The sequence below is a fragment of the Corvus cornix genome, chromosome 14 (genome assembly GCF_000738735.6).
Source record: "Corvus cornix cornix isolate S_Up_H32 chromosome 14, ASM73873v5, whole genome shotgun sequence".
Classification (NCBI taxonomy): Eukaryota; Metazoa; Chordata; class Aves; order Passeriformes; family Corvidae; genus Corvus; species Corvus cornix.
This window is the reverse complement of record NC_046344.1, coordinates 7,138,071-7,151,642: the sequence shown is the minus strand read 5'-3', so window position 1 is coordinate 7,151,642 and position 13,572 is coordinate 7,138,071. Positions and strand designations below refer to the sequence as shown.

Sequence of the window (13,572 nt, the reverse complement as noted above, 5' to 3'; positions counted from 1 at the left end):
GCGTGGCCTCCCTTTGTGCCGCAGCGGGGGGAGCCCAGGTGTTCCTCCCGCTCCCAGAGCTCGGCATTCCCTGAAACCTCTCTGCTCAACCTCTCAAAGCTGCAGCCCCCAGGTGTGAACCGTCCCCACTGGAGTTTGAGGCTTCTCCCACCTCCAGCTGAGCTCAGAGAATCCCTCACCTCACCCAAGAGTCTCCATATGTTGATCCAGCTCTGTGCTGGCTGCTTCCGAGGAGCACCTGCGCCGCTGTAATTAAGAGTCATTTAGAATTATTGTAAATAATGATTGTGTCTCGGCGGGATAGTGAGGAATTCCAGAAAAGAGCCATAAAATCCATGATTAACAGTGCTTTGGGGAGGATGGCAAACTCCTTTTGCTGCAGTTTAAGCAGAGGAGGTGAATCCCTCTGCTCCAGGCTGAATCCTGCCTGGAGGCGTGTGGGATGCTCCGGGATGTCCCCCGGCATAAGGGGACACTCAGGGTGTCATTTACCGCTGGGATTATTTAGCTGTGCTGGAAAAGGCCTGAATTCCCTTCTGGCCCTGTGCCTGAATTCCCTTCGGGGGAAAAGCCTCTCGCCATGGGGTTGGTGGCTGATGGTGATGATGGAGAGGGGGATGTAGAACAATTTGGAAGGGCTTGAGGCCATGGCAGCATCGGGAATGTGTTTGGATATTTGCTCCTGGTTCTGGTTCTGCCCGGGCTCCCACCCTCTGACAAAGCCACACCTTCCCAAACCCCCCAAAGCTCATGAGGACCCAAACCAACCCCATCCATGAGCCTGCAGGAACATCCTGGCAGCGTGGGGCGAATCAAGCTCCGACTGAATTTTCCAAGAGCAAAGAGTGACCATGGATTGCTCCCCGATGCCTCTTTTGGGGACACTCACCTGGACGTGCAGGTGCAAAACTCCCACAGCTGCATCCCCAAACCTGGCCATGACCAGAGAAACTGTTTAACATCAGCCAGTGTTAATTTTGTTGATTAAATCTCTGCAGCATTAAGCGATTTCCCCCTGGACTGTCTGCAAGCCTTGCTTAAGATCGGAAGCAAAAAGCACCGGGTAAATGCAAGTCATGATTATTTAATTGGATCGATTTCTATTTTGCATTTTTAATGGCCATTCAGTCCTGTCCATTTATGAGCCAGACTCTGTCCCACCACTGTCCATTCCAGCAAACCCACAGCCCGCAGGGATGGGCACTGTTTCCATCTGGGCTGGCTCAGAGCCACCTCGGCACCCTTTGAGGAGCAGGAATCAAACAGGGATTAAAAACCACCATGCTGAGGAAGGAAACCATCACAGGGGCTCTGCTTCAAGGGTAAATCTCAGATGGCATCGATCTGAAATTCTCTTTGTCATGCTGGGGAGGAAAAAAAGCTTTAAAAAAATACCAACCACCAAATCTGACGCCATCCTGGGTGCAATTAGCCCCAACCTTAATCTGTCAGAGCTGTGAGATCATACAGGTTGCATGAATGCTAATAAGCATTTGATATTTGTACAAGCTTTCTGGGGATGAATAATTCAATTGACTTCATCCATTAAATTTCCCCTATTAAGTTTTCAAGCCGTGGCTGGGTTTTAATGGCTGGGGCCACCTCATCCTCCAGACGAGGGGGCTTAATTAGGAATTTTAGCACAGCCAGACAGAGCCACAGGGGCTGAAATCTCTGTGGCTCTTCGGGTTTTGAGCAGCTCGTCTCTCTGCTGGAACCCCGCTGTGCCCCTGGAATAACTCCAGCTCACACCAGGTGGGTGCTCCATCCTCTTCCAGCATTATGGTGCTGCCACAGACTTGTTTTAGCTCTTTCCATGGGGTCAGCCCCTCTGTGGAGGCTGGGAGGGTGCTGAGGGGCTGCTCGGGATGAGGGATGTGCAGATTTCGGCACCACTCGATGATCCCGTGGGTCCCTTCTGACTCAGGATATTCTGTAATTCCATTCCATGATTCCCTGGCCTTCAGTGATGCAGGGATGTCACCAGGAGTGTTCCATACATACCTAGCTCGGGCTGCTCCTCATGCCAGGACCCTTCACTTGTGTCCCTCACTTGTGGGTTAGCGTTGGGGTGTTTTTTTCCAGCTGTGGATGTTGGACTATCCAGTGAAAAATAAATCTGTTCACAATGAAAGGGAGAAAATGCCAACAACCCTCATTAAGTCACACCTCAGGGAAGAACCAGATTAATTATTTGAACATTTGATTGAAATCCCCTGGAGCAGCTTATTCTGATTCTGCTTTGCCCCACGTGGAGGCACAAGCTGCCGAGGGCCCACGACCACATCTCCAGGGTCTGTTGGATGCATGGAAAACAGCGTTCCCACCTGAGTAATCCCCAAAAAATGCAGTCACCACCGGACAACAAACAGGAGGGCTCCATGCCTGGCAGGAGAAGGAGCTTGTTTACCCTCCCCTCTTCTCCCTGCTTTTATTCCTTATGTCCTTATCAAATCCAATTGTCCCACTGGGCACCATCTTCCTGGATCCTCCTCGCTCTCTCCCTCACTCCATGTCAATTTATTCTGACTAGCTCAGACAGAGGCACTAATTAATTTTGCTCATTAACCAAAAGAAATCTCACCAATGATAATGAGTTCCAATACAAATTAATTCTTCAGGGAAGACCAGACACTTCACAGCTCCTTGGCAGCAATAGCGTCCGTACCCGGCAGGGCCCCTGGCATGGGGCTGGCGGCCACATGGACACAGGGATCATCCCTGGAAGAGTCCAAGGACAGGTCAGACAGCAACCTGGGATAGCAGAAGGTGTCCCTGCCCATGGCAGGGGGTGGAATGGGATGAGTTTTAAGGTCCTTTCCAACACACAATTATTCTGGGATTCAGACACATAACACAAAACCCACCCGGCTTCACGCGGGTACCTTCGCACCACACTCAATCTCCAGGTAAACATCTCAGCAGAAATTACAGCGGGAATATCCCCCTCTGTGTGCTGCTGTGAGATCGCACCCCTTCCCTGTTTGATTTGAGCAGCAGGAGCAAAAGGCAGGGAAGACAAAGGGCAGGGAAGCTCCCTGCAGCCTCCTCGCAGGCAGGGATGAGTCAACGTTGTGCAAACAACTCTAAAAATACAAACCGTTTATAGCAGATTAATGACACCATAAAATGGATTTCACTGGCCATTTACCAGGTGTTGATCATAAATATTTGAGGTTCAAAATAAACTTTTGTGCTGTGCCACTGTGTTGTTGTTCGTGTCTCTCCCACCTTCCCCGAGCGCCTGTTGGCAGCGATGGATCAGCCCCGGGGCTGCTGTGATCAGGCTTGAGCAGGTACGGGAGCCAAAGGACCTGCTCCTGCTCCCTCCCTGCAGCACGGGGTGTCGATCCACTCTCTTTTCCAGGGATCTACTGCTCCTGCTGTAATTACAGTGGATGAGCCCAGAGCTGGGGAGGTGGGGAGGAGATACATCCCACAGGTATCCCCCGCTGGCACTGCTGCCTGGCAGCTTTGCCCAGGAGGAGGAGAGCCCCTGCCTGCTCCCCCACTCCTCAGGGCTCATCCAAAGGCAATCCCAGGGGAAACACAGGGAAAGGGCTCACCACCACTCTCCAGCCTCCTTGGGAGCCCCTGGACCCGGAACCAGGCAGCCTGGGCAGGTCACGGTGCCTGGCTTTGATTCAGAAGCTCCCAGTGACAGAGCTCCAAGCAGTTTGGATTTTCCCAGCCCCTTGCTCTTCCTGGGAATGAAGCAAACATAATTCCCTCAGCTGTTTGACATGGCTCCAGCACAGAGGTCAGTGCTTAAGGGACACTGGGAATCATTCTCTGGGAGCTGGGATCCATCCTGGGCACAGCACCGGGAAGAGGTGACAAGTCAGTGATCAGCAGGAGCGTGTCCTTCCTCCCTGTGAGGATGGCTGCGGCCCCAAACACCCCTGGGAAGCTTCCCATGAGTCCCATCACAAATCACAGGATCGGGACAAGTCCAGGAGAAGAGGAGAATGTTTTAAAGGGCCAAGAGAAACAGCAGCATCACTAAATAGCACCCATGGGGTCACCATCATCCACCAACCTTCATCAGCTTGGAAATCAAACTCTCTGACGGAGCATTAATTAAGTTTTCCAGCAGGATAAAAACACTTCCTTGCTTGGGATTTCACTCTGCTCACAAAGATTAAAAATACAGCTAATTAAAACAAGGCTGGCATACAAAGAAGGGAAGAATAAAAGGTCTTGTTATGGCTGGGAGGGGACAGAGTCCTTCCAGAGGCAGGTACAGATGACTCACGGCTGCTGAATAACCCTCCTGCTGTCTCTCTGCCATGGGGAAGGTCTCCAAGTGCTGAGAGAACTCCTCCAGCAGCTGTATATCACCTGCCAGGCAACAAAAATGTCCAGAAATTGGCTCCAAGATAGCTGGTAGCCAAGTGCAGTGTTAATTAAACAGCCTCACTAGCTGCTCCAGACAGCTGCTCCAGATCTGCTTTACTTCCCCCCCACCCCTGATAATTTTCAGTTCAAATGAATTATTTTCCCTGAAGCATTTCTGAAGGGCTGTGGAGAAAGGATAACATTTCAGGCATTCCCTCCCATTCCTCCTGCTTTCCTGTCCCATTCTTCTCTTGGCCAAATGTGTTTGGCCTGAAAAATCGAGTTGAAATAGGTATTGACCGACAACACATCTACTGAAACATGGAAGGGCTTCCTTCACTCCTCCCACCTTTCCCCAGAGGGTCTGGCAGCAACCAGCTACCCCACAGATTCCTCACGGAGAGGGGATCATGGCCTGGGATGAGGAAGGGAGGCGAAGGGACGAACCACAGCAGATGGTGGCCAAGCTGGGGAGTCTCTGTGGCGCTGACGTGTGTGTGGGCAGCAAAAATTTCTGGCGTGAGCGGCGGCACGACCGCGGTCCCGATGGGCCAGCACCGCGTCACCAGCCCAGCACTGTCACATCACCGGGCCAGTCCCATCCTGTCACCAGTCCAGCACCGTCACACCGCGCTCTCTGTGGGGAAACAAGTCACTGTCAGCAGATTTCAGCGCTTCCAGCTCTTGTAAAGCCTCAGCACACCCGTCCTCCTTATTGACACACCAAACTCACCCCTTCCTTTTAATTAGAGCGAGCTAATTAAATCAGCACCGTGCTGTTTCCTGCTTTTCCCACGCACATTCAGACCCCGCGGTGTGAGGGCACTTCTCCTGATGTGCACAGGGGAAAATCGCCGTGCTGCGGGCGCTGAGGGCCCCTCTCCTCGTCAGTGGCGGTGGCCCTGCAGAGAGCACAAAATCCACCATTTCCCTCTTTCTCCCTGGAAACACCTCCTGGCTCGGGCCCTTGCCCGCCAGCCGGAGCCGCTCTCAGCTCGGCCGGCAGCATCATCTAGTGGCCATGGCCTCGCCACATGGAATGGTAGGATCGGGAATATCCTGAGCTGGAAGTGACCCACCAGGATCATCCCGTCCAGCTCCTGCCCTGCACAGACACCCCAACAACCCCACCCTGTGCATCCCTGGGAGCGGTGTCCTTGACGTCTGGCAGCCTTGGGGCCGTGCCCATCCCCTGGGGAGGCCGAGTCCCCGCTTGGGGTTGCTTTAGGCTGATATCAAATAATAATAAATGAAGTTCTGCACACGTGGCGGTGCGAGGATAACGGGGCAGCGCCCGTCGGGCTCAGCGGCTGAGGGGAGCGGGAAGGACCCGCCCGGGGACACCCATGCCGGGGGTGCCGGGGGTGTCGGGGGTGAGGTGGCCGCATTTTGGGGCGATTTTGGGGATCGGGAGCCCTGCGAAGCGAAGCGAAGAGCAGCGCGGCGCCGGGGAAGTTTGTCCCCTGCGCCGCCCCGTCCGTCGCCACGGCAACCGGTGCGCCCGCCATGGCGGGCGCCCAGCGTGTTCCTGCTGGCCGTGAGCGGCGAGATCGAGAGCGGGGAGGTGCGTGAGACCCCGGGACACCACGGAAACACCCCGGGAACACCCCGGGGGGATGGGGGGGATCGCCCCCAGCCCGGTCCGCGCGGCCCCGGCAGAGCGGCCTGGCCTCGGTGTCGGTGCTGCGTGCGCCCGTGCGGGATGAGAATCTGCCCCCCCTGAGCCTGCCCGGCCTCAGTCCCCAAACTCAACCTAGCCTCATCCCCCTCAACCCTGCACACCCGCAGCCCCCCATAACCCTGCCTGGCTTCATCCCCCTTAACCCGTCCCTGTCTCAGCCTCCCCCAAACCCAGCCTGTTCCCAGCCCCTTGAGTGTCAGCCCCCCAAACCCAGCCTGTTCCCAGCCCCTTGACCATCCCAGTGTCAGCCCCCCAAACCCAGCCTGTTCCCAGCCCCCCAAACCCATCCCTCTGGCCTCAATACCCTCTGACCCAGCTCAGCTCAGCCTCAGCCGCCCCCTCATCCATCCCAGTCCCCCAAACCCATCCCAGTCTCAGCCTCCCTGACCCAACCTGTCTGTCCCAGTCTCGCTGGCCCAGGCTGCCCTCAGCACCCTGACTTGGGCAGAGCCTCACCCCCAGAAATTCCCAGTGAATTCCCAGTGACACCCCCCTCTCTCTCTCTCTTTCTCCCTCTCTCTCTGTCTCCTGCAGTTCCCAGGATTTGATGACCTGTACTGCAAGTTCTGCTTCGTCTATGGCCAGGACTGGGTCCCCACGGCGGTACAGCCCCTGTGCCCCCCCCGTCAGACCCCCCTGTGCCCCCTGTCCCCACCCTGCCCACCAGAGCCCCGGGCTCAGCCCAGCCCCAGGCTCACCCCACGTTCCCTGCAGGGTCTGGAGGAGGGAATCTCCCAGATCACCTCCAAGAGCAGCGTCTCCCCCACCACGCTCGTCTGGAACTTCCCCATCGACATCACCTTCAAGAGCACCAACCCTTTTGGCTGTGAGTGCCAGGGGGGGGTCCAGCCCTGCTGCCAGACCCCCTCTCACCCCCATTTCCTTGCAGGGCCGCAGATTGTGCTGAGTGTCTACGGGCCTGACTTCTTTGGCCACGACGTGGTCAGAGGTTACGGAGCTGTGCACGTGCCCTTCGTGCCGGGGAGGTGAGTGCCAGCCTGACCTGCAGGGCTCAAACACATTCTCGTCCTGTTATTCTGTTGTTTCAGAAACAAAACCAGCTCCCATGCGTCCTCATCATGCCCTGTCAGTTCACTACAGAGATTTTCTAGCAGAGCTCTTTCATCATCAGATAAGTTTTGGTAATGCTCTAAAGCCCAAAGTGGCCTGTGAGGAGCCCAGATACAAAGCTCAGTTTCTCACCTCTCCCCCATCACTGTAAGCACACGATAAGTTCTCACTGCCACCACTGGGAATGGAGGAAGATCCGATGTTCCTGTGCAAACAAACCCTTCCTGTGTGAAGGGAAAGCACCTGGAGATGAGCAGTGCTCTGGTGTGTCAGCAATTCTGTGCCTTTGTAAATAGAAAAATCTTGTTGTTTGTTCGTTCCTGAAGTTCTGGGGGTCTCCTCTTTGTTTCAGGCACAAAAGGACCATTGCTATGTTTGTCCCAGAGTCCACCTCGAGGCTGCAGCAGTTCACAAGGTAATTATTAATGACTTTACTTCATTAAAGCCCCTCTTGCCCGTAGCCACAGAGGCATTTGCAGCTACTGGGTGGTGCAGAGCTGTGACTGCTCTGTGCCATAACCAGGCAGGTTTGTGTTCTGTGGGTAAAATCACATTTTCAGGTGGCTGGGTCTTTTTTAAAAGCTTTCTGCAAATATATTAATCACCTGCTAGCTGCACTGAATTCCTGCCTGAATCTTCTTGGGGCTGTTCTGGAAGGACGGCTACAGCAAGAGAAAACCCATGATAAAACAATTCCCATTCCACATTTTTTGTATGTATTCAAGGTCTTCAAGCCTCTCTGGTTCTCTGGGTGATCAAGTGGAATTTTCCAACAATATCTTTGCCACAGAAAGATTTTTCTAGCCTAGAAAAAACCTGGATTTAACAAAATCTGTATGAAATCAGTTGCATTTTTGTCCTTAAGGCAAAACTTACCTTTGATTGAAGTAGATCAATAAAGTGAGTCAGGCTTCAAAAAGCTCCTGGCAGGCTCATTAACCCCCCCTGATGTGCATATCATGATCTGGATCAATCTAAGCCACCCAATTCATTGTTCTCTCTTTTCTTCTCCAAGCTGGTTCACAGGGAGACGCCCGGAATTCACCGACCCCAAAGTGGTGGCACAGGGAGAAGGACGGGAAGGTGAGTCCTGGCAGCTCCTGGCTGCTTGCCCAGCCACCTTTGGGTGATAAAGAAGTGCTCCACAACTAATCCAAAGCCTCTTTTAACTGGATTCATCCCCATCCTCTCTGTCCCAGTGACCAGGGTGCGATCCCAAGGCTTTGTGACCATTTCCTTCAACGTGATGACCAAAGATCTGCACAAGCTGGGCTACGACATTGGCCCCACGGCCCTGCAGAGCCCCTCCCTGGAGCCTGGGGCACAGGGGCTCCACAGGTTCTGAACTCCCCAGGACGTGCTCAGAGCTCAGCACTTTGGGCCTTCTTAGGGAGAGGAGGAGCTGCTTCAGCTCAGTCATTCCAAAAAAACACCAGCCCGGGAGGATTTGGGGAAATTACCGAGCCTGATCCTCTCAGTAAGGTTGAAGTATTGTGTAAATCAACGTTATCTGATAACATTCAGCGTCTTTAGGGATCAGACTCTCTCAGAGTAAGGCCTGTTACAAAGTATTTTTATAGCTTTTGTACACTTTTTTCTAGAATTAATGATGGGGAAAGTTCAGAGCTGTAGCTGTTTCCCTGTGGTTAAAACTTTGCAAACCCAGTTCTTTTTAGTGACTTCTTGGTTTTTTGGTGGTACAAATGAGGAATTGAAATTATTGCACCTTCCAAAAATGGTCCTGTGAAATGCATCCCCCTCTAAGCTCTTTTAGGCTGAATAAACTCCGTTGTATCAATAGATTCATTTGTCTTTCTGCTGCTAAGGGGGTTTATTTGTTTGTGCCAGGATGTTTTAAAGCTCTAAATGATCCAAGCTCTGCCAGACTTAGAGGTCCAAGAGAAAAAGAAGTGTTACAATGCAGTGACTAATTGCTGCATCATTTTCCTATTTAATTTTGGGCATGTAACCTCTTATGTTTGACTGCAAATCTCAGAATGACCACACCTCTCTAAAAGGGAACTACCAAGACCTCCAAAGCGTAGAAATCCCAGGAAGAACAGCCAGAGATGAACCACAAAACCTCCAGGACACAGCTCAACAAAACACCCAGGCAGAGATTGTTTTTATCATCAGTGGGCTGGAATAAATACAATTTCTGAAAACATAAAGTGGTCACTGGAACGTTGCTGTGAGCAGCAGCACCTTTTATATGACATGTAAATACTTTTCCAAACGTTTTTAGGGATGATTCTTCATCTCCTGCATTCCTCCTGCCTTGTTTTTGTTGACTCCACACTTGCAGTGGAGGTTTTGTGGTAATTTGTAATCTCTGAACTGAGTCATGTTGGAATCCAAATCCAGAAGCATTTCCTGTTGGCTCAGAGGAGACTCGAGGAATTTTGTTTCCTTTTCACAAGTTTGGGAAGCAGTCAGCTGCGGTAGCAGGAGAAATATCTGTGTTTGAAACGCTTCAGAGGCAAACACTGAATCTCCTGCTGCTGCCTAAATACCCAATTCCCCCTTGAGCACAGTTCCTCCCCACATTCCAGCTGGAACAAAGCTGCTCCAGGCATGAGGAACCTGTCAAACTCATGGAAAGTCCAAACCTGGTGCCCCACAGGGAATTTATTCACAGCCGGCTCTGCATCCTGGCGCTCCAAACCCCTGAATTCCCCCTGTTCCAAAGGAACTGTTGGATGTTTAACCCCAGTGGGACCAACCAGACCTGACCCAGCTTCCCCCTGACAGCTGAGGCAAAGGAAGGTTAAAAACAATGAAAAGCAAAAATCCTAAACTGCATAGAAGAGGATTTAAGACACCTTGAGATATTTAAGCTGCTCTCTAAGCAGATCCCACACTGCTGCCTGCATTATTAGGACTTTTTGCCTGTTTTCTCTGGGGCTAGTTGGATTTTGGGGGTTTTTTTGGCTTCTCAGTGGCTTGAGCACATCTAAGACCTTCACCTACCTTCCTCGAGGGTTGGGTGTATCCTGTGAGTGTTTCCCCCAGGGCGTCACCCAGGGGCTGATGTTTGGAATCAGCGTTTCCCAACTCCAGTGCCATTCCTTGGCTCTGAGGGGCAGCTGTTGATATCCCTCAGGAACACATTTCTCCCAGAGATGGCCTTGCTGCTGCCTTTGAAATATTTGCTCCTCAGGCGTGGCCAAGTGTTTGCACCTGGGAGAATCTCTGAATAAACATGGACACGACACCATGAGCAGGGAACCGTGGCAAGAAAGGGATTTAGGATCCCTAATTGTTCATGGAAGTGAAACCCTGGAAGACCCAGTGCTTTAAGATCAGCCAAATCCCAGTAAAACCCAGCTTTGCTGCAGCAGAGGCTCACGCTGGTTTCCTCCCAGCCACGCTGCCGGCAGCTGGAACACCCTGGTTGTTTCCTGGTTAATCATTCTCCCTTCTCTCCAAACCTGCACTGAAATTCCCAACCCTACAGCAGCAGCACGAGGCTCTTGGCAGGAGCTGCAGCTCTGCCTCGTTCCCCTGAAATCTCTCCCAGATGCTGAAATTGCTCATTATCCCCCTAATTCGAGATGGGCAGGGGAAAAAAGTCTTCCTGGACACAGGAGGCACTCCCAGGCCAGCACAAACCAGGCTGGGGGCAAAGGAAGCCTGCGGGATGTCTGGGGACTCTGCAGCTCTCCTGGCCTGGAGAGGCTTTGGATTCACTCCATGGGAGTTTTCCTGCTGTTATCCTCGGAGGGACACAGCCAAGGACAGCTGAACAGCAGCTTGGGGATCAAACCCTCCAGAAAAAGGAAAACCATTCGGACAATCCTTAGGAATTGGTATTTACCGCCTTTCCCACCAAAACTACGAACAGCAGCAGCAGCTCCTGCCCTCTCGTGGCTGCTCGCAGCCTTTGGGAAGACGCTGGAAGTAGTTAATTACAATTAACTCCCAGGCTGAATGAAGGACACCGAACTTTTCCTGTTCCTCCGCGGAAATTGCTCCGTGCTGGCTGCCCTGGCACTGCCCCTTGTCCCCAGAGCAGGGGGCAAACACCTCCCGGAGCTGCTCCACGGGGAGCGGGAGCGAGCCAGGAATCTGAGCATCCACGAGTGCTGGGGAAGCCAGCTCTGCCCCGAGGCTGCCAGGCTGCTTTACACCAGCAGTTCTGCGGCAGCTGGGAATTATCTCCATCTGAAAATGAGATGGATTCGAGCTGACAGCAGCTTCTCCCCAGCAGCAGTGTCGGGTGGGGAGCAGGAGATCCTGTGAAATGCTCCAAAGGAAAAAAATAGGAAAAAATTCAAACACTCAAGCACAGAGCAGCCGTGTTTGAAGAAAAACGGGGCTGTAGCTCCAATTCTTCTCTACAATTCTTTGCAGCGTTTCCCCCCATTTGTGTCGCTGGAGATTCGAGGGGGATAAAGGCCCTGGATCCAGTGCTGGACACGGATCTGTGGGGTCACAAGAAGACAGGACAGCGGCAGTGGGAGCAGTGGCAGAGCCAGGCTGGCACCCACAGCCTGGAGCACTCCCCATTCCTGGGGACATCCAGACCTGGAGAACCAGCAGGAACCCCCACTCAGGGCCTCTTCCCTTGGGGCTGGCAGCACCACACGGCCCAGCAGCAGCTGGATGAGCTGGTGGCCTTGGAAAACACACCCAGGACATCGCCAGGGTGTCCCTCGGATCTGAGCCCCCCGTGAGGGCACAGTGAACCCCCCTGCCCCACCACGCAGCCCAAGGCTCAGGCACACCTGAGCCAGTGGCACATCTGGAGCAGCCACCAGCTCCAGTCTGGGATGTGTTCCAGGCCCCAGCAGGAGCCCAGCAAAGAGCTGGGCAAAGGCCACCCCAACCCCACCCTGTCCCCTCTCAACAGCCACCCTCGGGGTGTAGAGAGGATCCCTGAGGGCTTTTTCCATCAGCTGAGGAGTCTTCTGGGAGGCAAAGCTCTGAGACACTCGTGGGTGTTTGCAAACCCAGGAACCACCTCCACATTTGGAGCACAGGAAGCAAAAAATCCCAAACCTGCAGTTCCCACCCGGCTGCAGAGCTCCCAGTACCCTCCAGTGCAGCCTAGCTGGGGCTGGGGAGCACAGGAGAGCACAAATCCCTTAGGAGCCATCCTTTGGGCATGGAAAGCAGGGCTGAGCCCGCAGGAGGGAGGGAAGAACACAACCTGCTTTCCCAACAGGATCTGAGGGATCCAGCCTCGTCCTTCAGAGGGAAGAGCAGCAGACAGAACTGCTGAAGGCGTCTATTTTTGGCTCTCTATTCAGGCCAGGATATTCAAGTACCCAAATTCACCTCAGAGAATATCATCACTCCATTTAGTGCCAGACTTGCTAACGAAGATATTAAAAAAGCAGAAAAAAAAACCCACCACCATCACCCAACACAAACCCAGGCAGCCCACGGAGCTGCTACACCGCGGCAGAACTGGCTCCCTGGAGCCTGGATAATCCATGGATTTCATTCCATGGCCACAAAAAGCCCTTTAGGAAGAACGCAGACCTGATTTTCACAGGTTCCAGGGAAAGGAGGACACAAAGTGCCTGATGATTTCCCATCGCAGGCATTACCAGAGGTGGTTCAGCCACAACGCTGTGGAGAATTCCAGGAGGGTTGGGGGTGGATGGGTGGGACCAGCCCACGCTGGGTCAGCGTCCTGTGGAGGATCCTCGCCTCCATCCCCTCCCTCCAGCCCACCCAGCCCAGCCCCGGGTGTTGATCCCGCAGGAGCCGGGAGAGGGAGTGGATCCACACGGGGGTTATCAGTCAGCTTATCAGCGACGGGAAATCCGATGTCTCTGCTCCAGCAACATTCCCCAGGCTGGGATGGAGCTCTGACCCAGCCTCCAGCAGCCCCAGTGGTTAAACAGGGCAGAACCCCGCATGCCATTCCTGCCTGGGAGGATCTCTAAGCAATCAAGCCGCGAAGCTGGCAGCTCCCGTGTCCCAGCGAGGTTTCCTGTCGGGAAGCAGCAGGCAGGGAGCTGGGAAGGCAAACTCCACCTTTACTCCGGCTTCATCCGCGTGATTTGAGATGTCATTGATTTCCCTTCACCTGAAACGGGAACGTGTTTGCTCAACAAGTGCCAAGAGCAGCTCAGGCAGAGGGATGTGAGCGTGGGCTGAGCGCTCACAGATGATCCTGGAATGCTTCGGACAAGGGCCTGGAGTGACAGGACAAGGGGAATGGCTTCCCACTGCCAGAGGGCAGGGATAGATGGGATATTGGGAAGGAATTCCTCCCTGTGAGAAGCCCTGGCAGTGTCCAAGGCCAGGTTGGACGGGGCTTGGAGCACCCTGGGATAGTGGAAGGGGTCCCTGCCCATGGCAGGGGGTGGAATTTTCTTTAATCTCTCAGGGAGATATTTCCCAAACCCATGAGGGTCCCATGACTCAGTCCAGGTCTGGGACAGCTCTGGGCTCTCCCTGCACAGCCCCAGGATGTGCTGTGACCCCCCAGGGTATCCCCACACTCCCCCATTCCTCATTTACCACCT

General features: G+C 53.6%; 1 protein-coding gene and 1 long non-coding RNA gene across 3 annotated transcripts; one reads left to right on the top strand and one right to left on the bottom strand.

Moving 5' to 3' along the window:
- Positions 1-2,032: 2,032 nt before the first annotated feature.
- On the bottom strand, positions 2,033-5,398 carry LOC109143615. Of its 2 annotated transcripts, XR_005603137.1 has the most exons (6): positions 5,072-5,398; positions 4,786-4,975; positions 4,256-4,341; positions 2,868-4,128; positions 2,585-2,721; positions 2,033-2,119 (listed from the first exon to the last, which is right to left on the bottom strand). It is a non-coding gene; the product is annotated as an uncharacterized LOC109143615 (long non-coding RNA). The 2 variants fall into 2 exon arrangements; XR_005603136.1 differs by having other exon boundaries at positions 2,868-4,341; positions 4,786-4,993.
- Positions 5,399-5,684: 286 nt separating this feature from the next.
- B9D1 (B9 domain containing 1) lies at positions 5,685-8,892 on the top strand. The gene is given in 9 exon segments (XM_039560531.1): positions 5,685-5,716; positions 5,763-5,849; positions 5,851-5,902; positions 6,554-6,622; positions 6,734-6,845; positions 6,909-7,005; positions 7,443-7,505; positions 8,106-8,173; positions 8,290-8,892. Coding segments are annotated over 9 exon segments (726 nt in total). The 3' UTR covers positions 8,436-8,892.
- The last annotated feature ends 4,680 nt before the right edge of the window (positions 8,893-13,572 follow it).